Source organism: Taeniopygia guttata, chromosome 6 (genome assembly GCF_048771995.1).
Source record: "Taeniopygia guttata chromosome 6, bTaeGut7.mat, whole genome shotgun sequence".
Taxonomy (NCBI): Eukaryota; Metazoa; Chordata; class Aves; order Passeriformes; family Estrildidae; genus Taeniopygia; species Taeniopygia guttata.
The window spans coordinates 8,517,652-8,535,987 of NC_133031.1; the positions used below are offsets into that span (position 1 = coordinate 8,517,652).

General features: G+C 41.7%; 1 protein-coding gene across 46 annotated transcripts in view; it reads left to right on the plus strand.

Moving 5' to 3' along the window:
- The window catches only part of ANK3 (ankyrin 3), a 335,104-nt gene that overhangs the window by 279,976 nt on the left and 36,792 nt on the right, over window positions 1-18,336 (plus strand). For 31 of the 46 annotated variants that reach the window (XM_072930929.1, XM_072930930.1, XM_072930925.1 and 28 more), the window contains 9 exons: window positions 2,191-2,345; window positions 8,758-8,969; window positions 10,582-10,789; window positions 11,323-11,419; window positions 13,332-13,560; window positions 14,144-14,269; window positions 15,019-15,141; window positions 15,657-15,683; window positions 17,408-17,489. In XM_072930929.1, the coding sequence (XP_072787030.1) occupies window positions 2,191-2,345; window positions 8,758-8,969; window positions 10,582-10,789; window positions 11,323-11,419; window positions 13,332-13,560; window positions 14,144-14,269; window positions 15,019-15,141; window positions 15,657-15,683; window positions 17,408-17,489 (1,259 nt within the window). The remainder of the gene's footprint in view (window positions 1-2,190; window positions 2,346-8,757; window positions 8,970-10,581; window positions 10,790-11,322; window positions 11,420-13,331; window positions 13,561-14,143; window positions 14,270-15,018; window positions 15,142-15,656; window positions 15,684-17,407; window positions 17,490-18,336) is intronic. The other 15 variants (XM_072930957.1, XM_041716971.2, XM_072930943.1 and 12 more) reach the window with 3 other exon arrangements.

An 18,336-nucleotide genomic window follows, 5' to 3' on the forward strand; every position in this document is an offset into this window, starting at 1 on the left:
GTTTCCAATTTTTTGTTAATCCCATTATTTTCTTTAAGTTTCCTAAAACTTTCAGTTGATTTATGTCACTGAAAGAAAATCATAGTGGCTTGATTTAATATAGCTCTGCTATTACCTTGTGCTTATAGGCATGTAAAATTCACTGCCAGCATTCTGCTTTCATGACTTCTGTGCTTTTGTAATTTTTTAAATTTGAAGTGTTTCTACTGCATTAAGTACATTTTAATACACAGTGGCAGTCCTTTAAGTTCAACCCTGTGGTAGAGAAGGTATTTACAGGCCTCAAGTGAGACTGCTTTGAGAAGAGCATATGTAAAATGTGATCACATAAAGTCCATTACTTATGAAAGATCATTCAGAAAAAAATGTTATCAAGTGAATGAATTGATTCAGAAAGATTGGAGAAATACTAGCCTTTTCAACCTGCAAGAGGCATCTTGTTAAAAAAAATTTACAAGCCAAGTGTGCTACCCAAAGGGACTGCTGTGTATAGTCTAAACATGTAAGGATGTTTCCATATGTTTTTGATTGTTGTTTTCAAACCATATTGTGAAATTTATTGCATTAGGTTTTCAAAATATTGGTGAGTGTTTGGTGTTCCAAACCTGTTCAATACCTTCTCACTGAGTATTCTTGTTAAATGTCATGCACAAAATTGTGTAGTTTCTAAATATTTACAGAGACAGTATCTGAAATATTGGCCTGCAAAGATTGTACTACAGCCTTAGTTTTCAGCTTGTGCTCCTTCTGAACTAGAGAGTAAATATCTTAAACAATGTATTTGAATTTTTGTTGTTTTCTTTCTGTGCACAATGGGAGAGAGCAGCTACATTCCTGGTTTTTTGTTAAAGGACTTGAGACTTGAATAATAGACTGGGTGTTGCTAAAAGCATCTAAAATATATATTAATTACACTATTTTTTTTTTTCATGGGGAAAAAAAGACTAACTCTTCTCCCTGGGAATTTCATGTGCAAACTGGGCCTCAGGCTAGTTTGTTTTTCCCCGTGATGGCTGCTGTGATTTCATGCTCAAGTGATGGATTGGTTAATGCACCCAACACCTGGCAGATGTACAGTACCACAGAAATGCTGCACCCTTCTCCCATCATGTGACACTGCTTTTAACCAAGTTGTTACAAAGCAGTTAAACCCTTTACAACCTCTGTAGGAAAATAATGATACTGTCTATTTAAATGTCTTAAAGCTGCATAATCCATAAATGTTCACTTACTGTGTGATTTCAGTCGGTTTGTCTTAGCATACTTTAAAATGCATATCCTGCCTGTGAAGTGTTTGGCAACAGTGTCTGTTTTGTTGAGGAATGGCACATGAAGTGAATGGTGGTTTCTGTTGGTTGTTCATACAGACTGTTCAGTATTGCACTTGCAGTCCTCTGTTGAAGGTACCTTGTCTGGTGACATAGGTGTATTATTAACCACCTCCTCATTCCCTTTCCTTCCCCCAAAAACGTTTGACAGTAACTAATATAAATGTGGTCATGATGTTGTTCAACTCAGAGAAGTCCATTCTGAAATGATGTAACGACTCCCCGGTGATGTTTGCTGGGCAGAGATTGCAGCTGTGATGCTGGGCATGAGGACCAGAAAGTGGAGCTAAAGAAAAACAGTCTCTTTTATTTCACAGGAGCTGCATCAGCAGAGAGCCAGGGAGAGCTTTGAAAACTATGGGACTTAGTTTGAAGTTCAAAATCTGCATAAATGCATGGTTCCTGTTACAGTCAGTGGCTGTTGCATGCACTGGGATAGACAGACTGCTTCTGAACTGACTTTGTCCCTTCAAACTCTCTGAGCCAAATCCAAACTTTGAATATGCTAATGACAGCTAAAAGTCAGCAGTGCTGTGTATGCTGGAGGCAGGTTGGATCACCTACACCCTGGGATAAATGATCAAGGATAACTTTTCTTACTAAAAGTTGTCACTATTTTTTTCCTGGAGGCAAATATTTCAAAAGATTTGCACTAAAAACAAACTATATATTAGTATTTTTGATTTATCCATTAATATAGTTTAAATGATTAAGGATTGTGCAGCTTTGGCAATTTTAAAAGCATTTTTACTGTAACAGTGTTAACTATTAAAAATTACTGTAGTATTCTTAAGGACCTATAGGAAATTGAGGGCTGTGAGGAAATATAGGGTTAAAAATCACATGGTTCCTTTTTCCCTAGCCCTGTCATAGTGGAAATCCCGCATTTTGGATCAATGCGAGGCAAGGAAAGAGAACTGATCGTGCTCCGAAGTGAGAACGGTGAAACGTGGAAAGAGCACCAGTATGACAGCAAACATGAAGACTTAACTGAAATACTAAATGGCATGGATGAAGGTAAATATTTCCTCAAAGCTTTAGCCTTGCCTTTGTGAAGGCTTGCTAACATGGGCTGACCAAAGCAAGCTAAAAGAGCAGGGGATGTTTGACTTCAGGGAACACAGTATTTGTTCCGTATTAAACTGATGGAAAGAGCGTAAGGAAAACTGTTCTGCAGTGGCCTGGAGACATCCTGAAATGAGCGGTGAATTTTGGTCTGAAGTCTTGCCAAGTTTAAGCAGAGTTTGCACAGTTGCTTTCCAGCATGAGTTTGAGAATAACACCCAGCTGGAGGTACACGTGTCTCTGCTGCCCAGGCAGGGCCATGGGAAGGTCATTCCCAACCAACGATGAAGTGTAAATATCAGCTCTGCGGGGCCTTCCCTCAGACACAGAGCTTGGCCCCCAGAGCATTCTTATTTCAAATGGCATTGTCAGAGATTGCCTCCCACAAGTACACAACCTGCCTTCCTGATGCCCATCTGGGAAGTCTGGCTCCCTTGTTTTGCTTGAGCATTGCTTTTGATGTGAGTCCCTCAAAATGAGGGGACCCAGCTGCACAAGTCCATCAGGATGCTGTCATCAGGAGATGATGATTGTTGAAAATAAATTGTGGGCAAAGCCAGGCTGTGGGGCTGCAATGATTCCTTGGCACCACTGCTTTCTTTTCTAGCAAGCATTTTTCAGTGCTGATAAACCATGGCTCAAGCTCTTCGCATCTGAGTGTGAATGAAACAGTTTGTGGTGTGAACTTTGGCTTTGCAGAAGGGTTTATTCACAGGATTTTCCCTGGATAACCTACAGAAAGTCATAGTGTGATAGGCTATAAGCTGCAGGAAAATTCTTTCATTATTAGCAAAAGCATGTGCAGGGAATGATGGCGCTGTGGATGGCAGCTCTGGGGGTGTCTGTGGGGGAGCCCTGCCTTTGATTTCAGCCTTTCCTTGTTTGAACTGCACCTGAGCTTGTACAAACACAAAGCAACAGCAAAGATCTGCTTGCTTTGTGATGATCTATTGTAGCTATTTATTTCAAAATAAATGTAATAGAACCAACCAGACAGGAGGGCAGAAACACTGCAAATGTTTTGCCAGTGTGTTTAGAAAAATAAAATAAACCTCATCACTGAAGGGTACCTAAAAGCAGTGGAACAGGCAAGAGATGGACATGGTCCAGGATAGTATGGCTTGGGGAATTATGATTGCTGTAGGATTGAATGCAGTAGTTGCAGCCTTTGAAAAATAAAAATCTCACCACTGCCCCTCTGCATGGGATGAGGAGTGATGGTTTGGTATTTGGGTGAAGTAGTGGTGCCTTGACAGGGGTGAGGTAGTCAGCACTGATCAGCAGCTTGCTTATTTGTTTAATGTGCTTTTCAAACTGAGCTGAGTTTGATTTGGGGATAGGAAATCTGGGCACAGAAATATTGTTCTGAATTGCTGCAGCTTGCACCTCTTATGGAAGAGCTCACATATGGATAAATTGACAATTTACAGAGACGAGCTCAATAAATAAAAACACTTTGAGAGAGCTGGACCTGAAACCCTCAGGACTTAGAGCCCAAAATAATAAGCTTCACAATATGGAGCCACAGGACAACGTTCTGATCTTCTGAGGGTTTCAGGTGGCTCTTTCCTTCTGGGGAACTGCTGTTTGAGGTTGGTGGGTGTAAGTGCAGCCAAATAATCACACAAATTGCGATGGACATTATCCTGTTAGAGTGAAAATATTTGACACCTTAAGAGCCAAACCTCAGGAATGGATTTTACAAAACCAGGCAATCATTTGTGAGAGGAAAAGGAGAAAAATACTGCAGACACATTCACTGTAGTGATTATTTGTTCAGTTTGTTTTAACTTAATCCTTCTCTAGCTAGGAAAGCAAAAAAAATTAAAAAATAAAACCACCCTGCATTAAAATAGTGCAAGGGTTTTGACAAAATTCCACTCTAGTTAAATGACACCTTTGCAATGTAAAAGGTCTTCCAAGCAATGACCAAATAATTACAAATTTGTAGACTTGGTTTGTTTAAAAATACCACAGACTTGGCTCAGGGGGAGTATCTTGCATCTCTCAGAAGACGTAATTTTGAAAGAAGTTTTATTCCAGGTATGAACTCTGGAGGCAGAAGCAAGCTTTAATTTAAATAAAAAGCAGCCACATAGTCATTTAGAGAAATTTAGTGTGTCTTTGCAAGAAAACTCATGTGTCTTTGCAAGAAGTGCCAGGAGGTGCTGCAGGAGTGTTCTGTTAAAGGCGCTTCTCTGTCAAACCTGCTGTGATCACAAGTCCTTTCCTAGCTGTGTGGGGAAGGAGGGCAGTCAGACCTTTAGCTCAGGTTCTGTTTTGCTCTCCCCCTTAGCCAGCAGGGATGGGAGCAAGGACATCCCGGCTCCTGCCCTCTGCGGGCACTGCCAAAGCTGCTCTGCACCGGGAGCGGCATCATCTGCTGGGAAACTGTCCTAGAGCCCAGATCATCCCGGGCAGGAGGCATCGCCCCGGGGCTGCTGCACCGTTAGATAACAGCAGAACTTCTGGGTTATTCTCATCAGAGAACAATGAACCGTGATGTAAAGAGCCTGTTTTTTTTGGTGCAGTCAGGTTTCTGCTTAAATAGGTTTTATTTTAAGGATAGTGCTGTACATAAGCAAATACAGAGATCTTGGCATTTTTAGGAGTAGGAGGAGTGTGGCTGCAAACACAAGGGTAGCAATTCACACTTCTTGGCCATATTACATTTATTTATACTTGAATCAAATAAAATATATGTGGAATTTATTTTTGGAATTTATTATTTTTTTAGGAAGAAGCTCTCTGCCTTGTAATTGGTAAATATATCATGTTTTCAGACAGGCTCCTTTTATAGATAACTTCTATTTGCTTTTAACATTCCTTCACCCTTTAGAGGTAGCTCTAGATAAATTGTGGGCACAAATGCACACACTGGGGTAGCTAATCTTTTAAAAGTTATTTGCAAACTAGTGAGTGAGCCAAGAAATGCAAATGCTTGTGGCTACAGTAAGCTTGCAGCTGCACAGTGTGGTTTCAGATGGGAAGCCGGAGTTTTTACAGAACTGAATCGACAGATCAAACTGGAGTGTGACCTTGTTTATGCTTGAAGTTTAAAATACCACCATAAATCACTCTGCGGCGATTTTGCCACCTTTCCAAGAAAAGTTTTTAAACATATTGTCGTTAAACTGTATGTTGTGAATGGCAAGATAAGAGACTACACAAAAATAGCCATAAAGGAGATTGCCTTGTTTGAGGGGTGAAGCATCCTTGTGGCACTGGGAGTGTCTAGTTATGAGTGTGAAACACTGAGGCTGGGAGGGTGGGTCTGGTTACCAGCATCTTCCTGTCCTCAGTTTCTCCTTATCCCTTGCCATGTGTTCTCCCTGCCTCCATCTCCCCTGCTGGATTTTTCTCCATGTGGAAGCTGCCTCCTGCGTGCCATACTTTTAGCACAACAATTCCTTAATGGGCACATCTCTGTATGGGGAGAACAGGGATCCTGTGCTCACCCCACCCTGCAGTCTGGGCACTGTGACAAGGTCAGCTCTGCTCCAGCCAGGACTGAGGGAGGGTTGCCCGACTCAGAGAGCTGTTCAGTCTGGGAGGTACAGGTGAGATTTGCTTTTTCAGTGCTAGCAAAATTCTTTTGAGGCCCTGGCAAGGGAAACCAGATCCACACAAAGACACCTTGAAGCTCATGAAACTGCCAGGTGTTCTGTGACTTGTCTTGCTCTATTTTGAGTCAAAAGGCTCTTGCTCTGTGTTACCTTATCTGAAAGTAAAAAAAGAAAGGTATTAGATGTGGGTGAACTTGATCCACAACTGCCTCTCACCGGATAGAGCTGGTGTGATTGCTTTCCTTGACCTGAGACAGCCGCTGTGAGGTCCCTCTTGACCTTGGAGGACATGGCTGGGCTTCTCTTCCCCAGTCCTGGAGCCTTAATGTTCATGTGGCACCATGTAGCACACGCTGTAACGTTCTTGTCCTGCCTCCTTCCCCTCTCCATCTCCTCTCTCCTCCATCACTCCTGGGGAAGATCAGACACCAAACCATTGCAGGATAAGTGTACCATTTTTGGGTGGCAGGAGAAGAGAAGACTTCTGTGTACATTATATTCACAATACCTTTCTCTTGCCTCACTAAAGCTGAGTGGCTGTAAGAGTTCTTGGGCTGTTAGCACAAGCCTGGGAGAGAGTGACACTGGGAGATTCGTCCCAGTCCTGCCACTAACCTTTCTGCTTTGCTTTACTCTGCCGCTAACCTCTCCATGCTTTGCTGTCCCTGTCTGCATGAAGGAGTGCACAGCATACTTCTCTGGGGCTAAAACCCCCTCCCTCCAAAACCCAACCATCTAACCAAAAATGCTTTAAGGTTTATCATTGAAACACTCTGCCCAGGAATGAAGTGTCAGCAGCTGAGGGAAATAGTAATGATGATATCTCCCTCTGTAAAATGCATGAGGTGTGTTTGGGAAACGTGACCTCTCCCAGGACTAGTTTTCCCTGTTTCATTAATTCTGTCCTGCTAACACTGCATTTCTCAGGGCAGTGAGAGAGATGGTTTGATTGCTCATCATCTTTTTTTTTTTTTTACTATTAGAGGGCAACCTTATACAGAAGCTTACATATGTATTATCCAAACATAACCTCCCTATATATAGTCCAGCTCCTCTCTATGCCTGACTGTTGCCCTTCCACTCTTACCTTCCCATCTTCCTCCTCTGAAGGAGAGTGCCTGCCAGATTCAAAGGACTTTGAAATGTTCTTGTTTAAATCACTATTTTTCTACTTCAGGAGAATTTTAATTATCCTTTACCTCTGTGAGCGTTTTACAGCAGGTTTTTTCTCTAGCAACAAACAGGAGATGATGAGGAATTACCAGTTAAGATGGATGATACCTGCCTGGGAGTGTAGCAATCCAGTTTGTCTCCTGCACAAGCCATTGCTTCCAGAGGCTGCAGGCAGAGTGACTAATTCATTAGAGGGCTTCAGATATCAATCTGTGAGTTAAAGTAAATGGAAGCTGACATTATTATGAGAAATTATCCACTTCTGGTAGGTACATATGATCCACAGCACCACTGTGAGATTAATCCAAACTATCTGCTGAATGTTTTAAAATGGAAAACTGACATTTTACCAAATTTGCATTCTAATTTTCTTGGAACTTAATTGAGCTTACATGCTTAGAGGAGTAAAATGTCTCAGTTGCAAAGTATTTTACAGGTGTCTTTTGCCTTAGTATTATTTCTGGTCTTCCTGCTTTTTCTTGCTGGATGTGATAAAAATGTCATCTTTTGAGGAGCAAACTTTATTTAGAAATTCCCTTTTTAAGGAGGAAAATAAGAGCTGAAATTTGTGGAGTGCTGCAATGAAGTCTGATTACAAGAGATAGAAAGGCCAGGTGCAAGAAGTTACAAGGAGAAATGCATGAGAGTTATATAATTATCTCCATTTATGTGTGGTGTTTATATCACAGGGATTTCACCAATGCATTTGGGGCACCAATACAAAAATATATATATATATGTATGTATACACACACACATGTAATTGCAAAAGCCATTATATTTTTGTTGTATCACAGAGTTTTCCCCAGTGCATATATGAGGAAAACTATGTCATGTGCTTACCTGATTAATAGGAATAGGTACTCTATGCATCTTTCTGAGCCCTGGTGACCCTACAAACTGGGAATGGGACTGAGAGCATTAATGGTTGATGACCTGACTCTGTTTCAGTTGTATTTGAGGATGAATTAAGGTTCTCTAGGAACTGAGTGGCACACTGCAGTTATTTTGGGACAGATAACCAAATGGCTGGAATCCTGATGTGGAAGGGAAACTTGCTCCTGGTTCACTGGTAGTGCTGGGAGACAGCTCTGTTGCTTCCACAGTTTCATGGAGAGCTCGGTGTCTGGTGTGGATTTTTTGGATGCCAATCTGGGCAGTAACTGTCTCAAGTGGCTCAGGTGGCCAAGCTCTGGATTGCACACCTGGCATGAAGGGAGATAGGTCATGAACTGACTGATCTCCTGTGGTTTTCTTTATGTCAGAAGCATATGGGGGAAGAGGCTGGGAATAATTTGGAGCTATGCACAGAAAGATCAGATAGAAATGAGAGAGGGAAGATGCTTGACTATCTTCTTCAGCTCTCCTTGGATTTCTATGCTGTGTGACAAACATTCTGTGGCAGCTGCCACACCTGACTACTTAGGTGTCCTAGCAAATCTTTTTGTCTATTGCTGTTGGCCCTCATTCTCAAGATTTATACAGAAGTTCACAGAAAAAACAAAACTTGATAATAAACCTCCCAACCTCCCTAGGCATTCTAAGGCTTATTCAGAGCTCCAGATGTGTGTGGGATGAGCCTGGGCAGGGGATGCCTGAGCGTTTTACCTGTCTTGTGCCCCCAGAGCTGGACAGCGTGGAGGAGCTGGAGAAGAAGCGGATCTGCAGGATCGTCACCAAGGATTTCCCCCAGTACTTTGCGGTGGTTTCCCGCATCAAGCAGGAGAGCAACCAGATCGGCCCCGAGGGCGGGGTGCTGAGCAGCACCACGGTGCCGCGCGTGCAGGCCTCCTTCCCCGAGGGGGCTCTGACCAAGAGAATCCGCGTCGGCCTCCAGGTAAGGAGGCTTCAGGGCAGCTTCTCTGAGCGCACTTGTCTTGATGCACGACTCTGGGAGCTACAGAGCTTCCAGGTGCTCACACTGCTCCTTAGCAGTGGGTTGTGACAAGGGGCTTTTTCACGCCTGAGCTCTGAGCTGGCAGGAGTCTGCCTGGGCATGCTCAGTGTCCCTCAGGCACAGGAGGTGCACAGTCCTCCTCCCTGTGGCGCAAGCCCAGCTCCCCTTGGATCACCTCCATGATTATTGCTTAGCATCCCAGGAATGGAGAGAGGAAAGCAAAGAGCTGGAACCGTCACAGCTCCAGCAACTCTGCAGCTTCTGTGCAGTCCCCATCTCCTGTGGCAAAGCGGCAGCTTGTGAACGGGGTCACTGGGCTGCCCTCTGCCACAGGAATGTGTTTGGTAGGGATTACATGCAGCTGTTCCCCAGCTGTTACTGGGTCAAAAACCTCCCATGTACATCTGCTGTGTCTTTGGACATTCACCACTGGCATTTCTAGGGGGGAAATCTGGCAAGAGCATATAGCTTAAATTCTACTTTAACTGCACAGAAAGTGGCAAAATATTCTGTAGGAATAGGAGGCATCTTTGAGTTCAGTTAGTTATCACTTAATATTCCCTTAATAGTATGACAAGTCTGATGGGTTCATGAAAAAGAGATGCTGGTTTGAATTGCAGTTTTTGAAATTCACACTGAAACATTTCTATTTCACATCTCAAGATGATTAATCTTGAGAAAATGGAATTTCTGCTGCTCTGGTTATACAGTTGTCTTCCCAGAGCTCTCCAGAATGAGGGAAGTATGACAGCTCTGTATGCAGTGTTGTGACTGCTGAGACTGCAGGGTAACTGCATGTTCTCTGCTTATCAGTGCACTCTGCAATTTGAATAATAGCAAGTCATGGGTCAACCTGATTGAAGCAGACTTAAAAGTTTAAAAAAATTAAAATAAAAAGGCAAATGGAGGCAAACTCCCATTACCATGTCTGTCACTTTTGACTGTAGAAAATGTGAAATTTACCTATAAATCTTTTGTAACTTCATGCATTCTTTATGATTTTGACCCAAACAAGTATTTCTTTCTAATAATCAGAGGAAGCACTGAGTGCAGAGGTCAGTTGAAGTGCAGTGTTCCTCAAGAGCATAAATCTGTGTTTTTCAAAGATGCAAGAATGGTCTATCACCTCCAGGAGACAGTGTCTAGTCCTTGCTTCTCAAGTGAAAAATAGGCCTGTTTTTGCATTTTTAAATTTTATGTAAATATTGTAAATATTTACATAAATATCACATATGTAAATATCACTGTAAATATTGAACAACACCAAACATGCTCTGAAAAACTCTCAGCAAATACTGCAGGGAACTTTCTGAGATTTATAGTTTAGCTCTACCATTTAGCAATTAGGAAATCAGAAGTAAGTTGTTGAATAAGAACTGAACATGAATTTCACTAATAATCATCCTTGAGAAGGCTTCCTGAAAGGGGGGGGGGGGGGGGGGGAAAGATCTACAAAAAATTTAAAGAAAATATAATTGCCATTTAGAAAATAATTCTGCATATCTATAAAAAAATTTCAGCTCTAGTTTAAGTATATTCCTCATGTTGACAGGCTCAACCAGTTCCAGAAGAGATTGTCAAAAAAATCCTTGGAAACAAAGCAACATTCAGTCCCATTGTCACTGTGGAGCCAAGAAGAAGAAAATTCCATAAGCCAATAACCATGACAATTCCTGTGCCACCTCCATCAGGAGAAGGAGTAACCAATGGGTACAAAGGAGACACGACTCCCAGCCTACGACTCCTATGTAGCATTACAGGTTAGAGAAAAAATCCTGCTCTTTGCCCAGGTTTCTGTGGCAGCAGCTCTGTGCTCACTCTCACTACTCCTGCATTCCAGTAAGAGAACCTTGGTGTGCTGGCCACTGGGGCTCAGATCAGCTCTCCTGAGCAAAGCCAGCTGGGGTTATTTCCCACTGGTTCCCTGAGTTTTGTATCTGGTCCCATTGTAAAAGGACTCTCCCAACACGTGTTAAATTTCAGTCTTGAAGAATTTCAGTGTTGCTTATTAAACGTGCTTGTCAGTAAAAGTAGCTTGCAGAAGTAATTCTGTCCTAGCTGATGTTGAGGGGGGGTTGCTGTTGACTTGTAGGTATGTTCTTTGCTTACATCTTTGTTTATTGTTGTGTGACACCATGTAGCATTGTTGATGCTCCATGATAACATGGAGATCAGCTGTTGGAGAACATTAATGTCTAGTTCACTTTTTGTGTGTGGAGATAGAGATGTTCTTTTTGCAGTCTGTGTGTGCTTAGTGTTTGAAAGGAGATGTCCCTGGTGTGTGTTTGCACAGGAGGCACTTCGCCTGCGCAGTGGGAGGACATCACGGGCACCACTCCGCTGACGTTTTCGAACGACTGTGTCTCCTTCACCACCAATGTTTCTGCCAGGTATGGGAGCGTGCCGGAGCTCACCCTAGGTCAGGGGTGGCTCCGTGTGGTGGAAAAAATCTCTCCTCCAACCCGTGGTTCCAAAGAAAGGCTCAGAAATCTTCTGTTGTTCAGTCTCAAGGCAATTTATTGCAAGTTACCCAAAATATTTTCTTCTGGAGCTGCTGTGGTTTGCTCAGCAGTTCAGGCAGAGGCACACACACACCCTGACATCCTCTCTGACTCCTGACTGCTTCTCTCCCCCCACCCAGGGCTGCTGCTGTCTTTTATATGGTACATTACATGTCAAATGTTTACAGTTTTTCCCCAATGCCTATTATCTATATTAAATGGTGCTTTTCTACTCTAAACCAATCTGTGAGTGCCAACATCACCAAGAACATGGAGGTAAGGAAGAAGAAAGAGGGAGGACAGGACAGGCCCGAATCCCTCCATTTTAAAACTTCTGACCCCCATGTACAAAACCAAAACCCCCCTGTACAGGACTTAAACCCCCCTGTACAGCACTCAAAAATTCTTCCCTCTACTTTGTGACTACTTCTACTGTAATATCTAAACTTTTGTGACTTCTTGTTCTTTCTGCAAGGTTGGTAAATCATTCCATGGTTCAAATCCAAAATCACAGCTGTTTCCAGCTGCCTGCCAGGGTCTCAAATGCTTCTGACCTGGACCCAGAACATCCAAAAATGTCTGAGGGACATTTTGAGTTCCGACAGGAGCGGACCCTGCCAGCTGCACCTCAGGAATGCCTTCCCTTGACCAACACCATGCCTGGTTGGGAGGCTGTGTTTTGGCTTTCTGGAAGCCTCTCACGAGGCTGATGAAGTGGTGATGGCCCAGATGCTGCTTTGTCAGTGCCTATGAGCATCCCACACAGCCAGGGCTGCACACAAAGCTCTGGCCGGGCTGTGACAGAGGCTCCTGGCCTGCACACAGACTCTTCCTCTGAAGCCCTGCCACATAGGGCTTTGGTTTTTCTGTAAATGGCAACAGAAAGGGAAAGCTTAAAATGTTCATCCCATTTAAAAAAAAAAAAAAAAAGAGGGGGGTTCATAAAAACATGTTTGTTAAAAAATTTAGAGATGTTTAATTTCTGGCTGTGGGCTTTTTTTAGTTGAAATTTTTATTAAATTGCTATCACAAAAATATCTTTTGCAAAAAATGATGAATTGAAATTAATCTTGATGGACTTCATGGACTTACATACTGACTGGAGGCATCTGTACAAATCACATATCCTAATGAAGAAAATTCATGGTATAGAAGGTAGAGAGTTTATCAGTCAGTAAATGATATTGCAACTATAAAAACCTTTATGAAAAGAGAGAGAATTGCTCAAAAAGCAAGTATGTCAGGGCTGAAATATTGTGGGAAAGACTGAAGACTGATACAAGTATAAATAATTTATAATTTGTATCACGCTTGTCTTCAAATTCTTAATCATAAGATGAAAAAATAACAAAATAACACCTGTCTCTGGAGACTTCACCATGGGCGTATTTGGTTCAGCCTGAATGGGAGAGGTGATTTGCTGTGTGTGTTATTAAGGTGCTTGTTTTAACAAATCAAATGTATAGTGAAGCATCAGCACCCTACAATGTGCATTGTGTGGTAACAAGAAATTGAATTTCCCCACTTTGGCTTCAAATGAGCCTTCAGATGGATAGTTTTATGAGATACCAGTGTGAAAATGGTTAGATAAGTATATCAGCATTTCATTGCCAGGTATTCCCATTTTTGGATAGTTAAACCTATACTGAGAGTAGAAGGAAAATTACAGCTCTGGCAATTCTGCAAGGACAGTACACATGCAAAATGACCAAGGATACAGGACACAGTTTCTCTTTAAGCCTTAAACAATTGTTGGAGCATAATGATAAGTTGATTTAATGCTTTACTTTTTCCCACTCAGATTTTGGCTCGCAGACTGCCACCAAGTACTAGAGACTGTTGGGCTGGCAACACAGCTTTATAGAGAATTAATATGTGTTCCTTATATGGCAAAGTTTGTGATATTTGCCAAAATGAATGACCCTGTGGAATCCAATTTGCGCTGCTTCTGCATGACTGACGACAAAGTAGACAAAACTTTGGAGCAACAAGAGAACTTTGAGGAAGTTGCAAGAAGCAAAGACATTGAGGTACATTCCTTGCAGCTGGCTCCCTCCTTGTTGGTGGGCAGTGTGTTTTCCAAGTAGCTGCAGCTCCTGCAAAAGCCGTGACAAGCCCTGTTAAATAAAGGTTCACAGCAAGGCTGTGGCAGGAAACTTCTCGAAGGAAGAACAAAACAGGGCAAGACTGGAGGAGCATGAGGACTTATAGGTGCCCCAGCACAGTCTGCAGTGGGGTTTTCTCTTGCTGCTGTCAAGCAGCCCTGTCTGAGCTTTGCAGATAGAGGGAATTCCTCCTTACTGGCCCTGCAGGCACATAGTCATGAGTAGGACTGGCTTGTGGTGAAATCACAGTCACTAACTTACTATTTCTTGAAGAAAATTACACACTCTTACTTTAGAAAAGCCAATCAGGTGGTTTGTGGTTTTCCAAACTGCCTGTACTCATAATACCTTGCCATAATGCACAGTGATATTCTAATTTGTTGTTGTATGTAACCAAGTGGGGACTTGTGTTAAACTCAGGAACGATGTTGGGGGAAATAATGATGTTTATATGCATGAATCTAATATTAAAAGAGGTTTTATTGACTTTTATTTCTTGCTTTGATAGGTTCTTGAAGGAAAACCTATTTATGTTGATTGCTATGGAAATCTGGCTCCTTTGACTAAAGGAGGACAGCAGCTTGTTTTTAATTTTTATGCTTTCAAAGAAAATAGACTGCCATTTTCTATCAAGGTAAAAGAAAGACTAAATAAATTATCCTGTTGCTTTCCTCCTTTCCCACAGTCCCTCATTCCTTTTTCAGTCCTGTAGGACTAACTTTCCCCTGGGATGAGGGTGTAGTTCTTTAATTTGTGAATAACATGGGGAGGGTGCTTTGATTGAAGCCTACAGCAGAACAGCTGGCAGATCTGGGAACAAAATACCCATTATATGAATTCACAACCTTTTACTAAAATCATATCTCAAACTGGAGCAACATATTTACCAGGAGGTCACAATTTCTGAGGGGTTAAGCAAAGGAGATGCATTCAATACCATCCTGTACTGCAGAGCAGCCCTCAGAAGGTGTGTGCAGACTGTTCATCTCTAAATGCCCATGAATGGTGCTCACTTTCCTCAGCCTTGTCCCAGCTGCCCTGCTGGAGAGATTGTTAAGCATTTTGGTAAACACAAGAGCAAGACATGGCAGAATAAAATGAAGGGAGCAGACAGTGCCTGTCAGTAATATCCCAGTATGAAACTCTCACTCAGCACCTTGTCTTGCATGGATTTGCCATCAGGGAGCTTCAGGCTGACCTGACTCTTTCACTGTAACACTTTTCCTCCCGCAGCACCTCAGGCTGAGCTCTAGCTTCGTATTATTAGTCTTTACACACTAGAAAGCTCCTTGTAGAAAGAAATTCTGAGAACCATTCCAGGAACCTCCTCTAAGACTCTGAATTACTACATATTACTCTGCTGAAGCAAAATTTCTTTTTTAGGTAAGAGACACCAGCCAGGAACCCTGTGGTCGATTATCATTTTTGAAAGAACCAAAGACTACAAAAGGACTGCCACAAACAGCTGTTTGCAACTTGAATATCACTCTGCCAGCACACAAAAAGGTATTTGTTTGGAAAAGTAAACATTTTTTTTAGGGTCGGGTTGGATTTGGTTTTGTTCCTTTAGTTTTTGTCTCTCTCTTTTTTTTTTTTTTTTTTTTTTTTTTTTTTTAATTTCCTGCTAGTCATAAAGAAACCTTGTGAAGTGTCAATAGAGAGAATGCTTTGGAATATGATAAAGGCTTTTAAAATGTATGTTTTATTGGTTTCTTGTATGTAGAACGCTTTTAAAGTCTCTTGTTACTGTGGTGTCAAGTTCCTATAATTTTTACGATTCTGTTTACAGCTCATGCTTCAGCCTGCAAATCATAGATTTATGCTTTCAGTAATGTCACGTGTTTATTTGCATTGGATGTAAGATTTTTTTTTCTTTTGTGTTGACATTTTGGATTTGCTTTGCCTTATAAATCAGCTTGCATTTTGTGCTCCCAATTTGGTCCTTTTCATATCCTGATATTCTTTTCCCTGCTGTCCATTATAATATTCCTTGTCTCTGCAATGCATCTTGGGACCAAAAGGAAACAGAGTCAGATCAAGATGATGAGGTAATATAAACACTGTCTTCTGTTTTTATTTCCTTCAGATTTAGTGAAGAAAAGTAGTATGTTATAGAGCAAAACAAACAACTATTTTTAATGGTGGCGTTGAAATGATACCTACAGAAAAATAACCATATCCTCAACTTCTGATAGGCTGTTGTAAAACAGTAAAGCTGCACAAATATGGGAAACCCCATGATTATAAATTATGAAATTAAACAAAGCACTGAATAAAAGCAGTCTCAAATTTAGTCTAATTTTCTTCTGAAAAAGGATATATTTATGACTATCAGACCAAGTCAAATTTTGGCAAAATCAAGAAGAGTTTAGTGCATAATATTTTACCTCTTGGGGTAACATTGGCACTGCTATGGTAACTTGTATTTCTGAGAAGGAAAAAGGTACTGCTGAGGACACAGTAGTGGCCTTTAATATCTTACCCTCTGTAAATAAACTGGATTATTTCAAAAAAAGTAAACCAGCCAAGAACAATTTCTAAATATTGTGTTCAAATCTATTTTCAAATAAACCTCAGATATTTGCAGCTTAAAAACCCACTGTTTCATGGAAACTGCAACATTAGATTGTCATAAAACTGACTGGGTTTTACTCGTTAGAGGTAGTTAGAGATGAGATCATCTTGTAAAAGAAACTACATAGGTGTTTCCAATTCACCTAGCAGCAATTTCTTTTCTCTTCCTGGTGGCAAATAAATTGCAGTTGTCACCTGCTTGTTAGAGTAGCTAAAAACCCAAACAATGCAACCCCAAACATCCCTGACATGTTAAAAAATAATAATAGCAAAAACATCACTTTACCTCCACAGAATTTGTTTCCAATGAGCTATTATATAGCTATAATAATAGTTCTCTTTCTAAACAAACTGTATTTTTAGCCACATATTCAAGTGAGTTGATCTCTGAAGGACTATTCATATTAAAGACATCACACTAGCAGCTGTTGCATTGAACGCAGCAACTTATGAGGCAACTTATTAGTTAACAAGAGTAGTCTGCTTTCTAATCCACATCTTTGCATTTTGTGCATATTAAAAAATCCCCTCCCATGCCTTTTTTTGTCCTTAATGTATTCACTTTAAAGCCAGTTGTACATTGTGGTGTGTGTGCTTTCGGGACAAACTAATCTGGGGGGGAATACTCAACCGGTCACTCACTTATGAATGTTTTGTCTGTACCTGTAGTCTTGTGTGTTGACCTCCTGTTTCTAGCCAAAGGTGGTTTATTTTACAGAGAATGAACAATATCACACCATTTCTAGTAGTGTGAAGCAGTTTATTAAGTGATAATGCAATAAGACAGTACGGAGACACTTTAAGGCAGGATAATGAGCTGCTTCTGCTATCTCAGCTCTTCCACCTCACAAGCAGAGGAATGAACCCGAGGGCTCACTTTAGGGTGGCAGTCCCTCCCTGCACGCTCCAGAAGGGTGGTCACTCGCAGCAGGTCTCTGTGCAGCCACGCTCCCTGCTCGGCAGTGCCTGGCACTCATCCCACGGCACCCAGGAACAGAGGCTGGCTCTGCCCCCTCCCTGCCTGCTCGCCCAAATTCGGCTTCAGCATGCCATCCTGAAGCTGAATGGAAGCATCCATTCTCCCTTGTGGGGTTGTGTGCCACCAAAAGCCGCCCATCCTGCTGAGGTTTGAGGACTGGTCTGTTCAGACGGGGGCACTGATTCCCAAGGCCCTAAATCCTGCTGTGTTTTATTGCAGACGGAGAAAGCTGACCGGCGCCAGAACTTCGTCTCCCTTGCTTTACGTAAGCGCTACAGCTATCTGACTGAGCCTGGAATGAGTGAGTTGCTCTTACCAAAGTACTAAACTGTGTAGATGTGATTGTTCATAAGAAGAGACATTTTTTCTATAAACGTTGTATTTGGTGTCATTCTGGGGAAAAAAAACCAAAGATAAAAGAAAAACAAAAAAGCTGTCTAAAATGAAAGTCTTGGATGGTCTGTGAACTCTTGTGTTGTGAGAGCTTGAATAATCCTGACTGGCAAATTATATGTGTTAGTTAAGTAAAAATATAATAGTTTTCAAAAATGTGATGTAGTTCCAGAGTAGGAGGATTGCAAAGTGCTTTCAAAAAGAGTCTCCTCCTCTCCTTTTTGAAACATTACAGAAAGATGATGTAGAACAGAATGTTACACAAAAATTCAGAAAGACACTCAGATAAGCTCTTAAATATTTAGATGTTTAGCCAAAATAGAGTCTCTCATATTTTATATTTTCCCTCTTCTTTCTCCTCCCCTTCCCTTTTTCCTCTGTTCACTGCAGATGCTTTTTATTCCCTGGCACCACACATTGCTTCTTCCTAAACATGTGCTGTTCCCCTTGACCAGACCTGTGGCATTCCTTTCCTCCCCAGTTAAATACAATAATGTATTTGGCTTAGCTTTTCTTCCTCACTTCTCCTCTCTGAGGTCAGCTGCTATTGTTCTCCATTTCCAGGCTTTATCTTGCCTTTTTTTCCCCTGCTTTTGACTTCTCAGTTGCTACCCTGCAACAGACCCTTTGATATAATTCCATAAAATCCATAGACAAACTTCATCGGGTCTTGGGAGTTCCCACTGGATGGCTGCTGCTTAATTATCCTATAAGATCTGTGGCTTCTTTGGATCAGATGTGCTCCAGAATGTGTT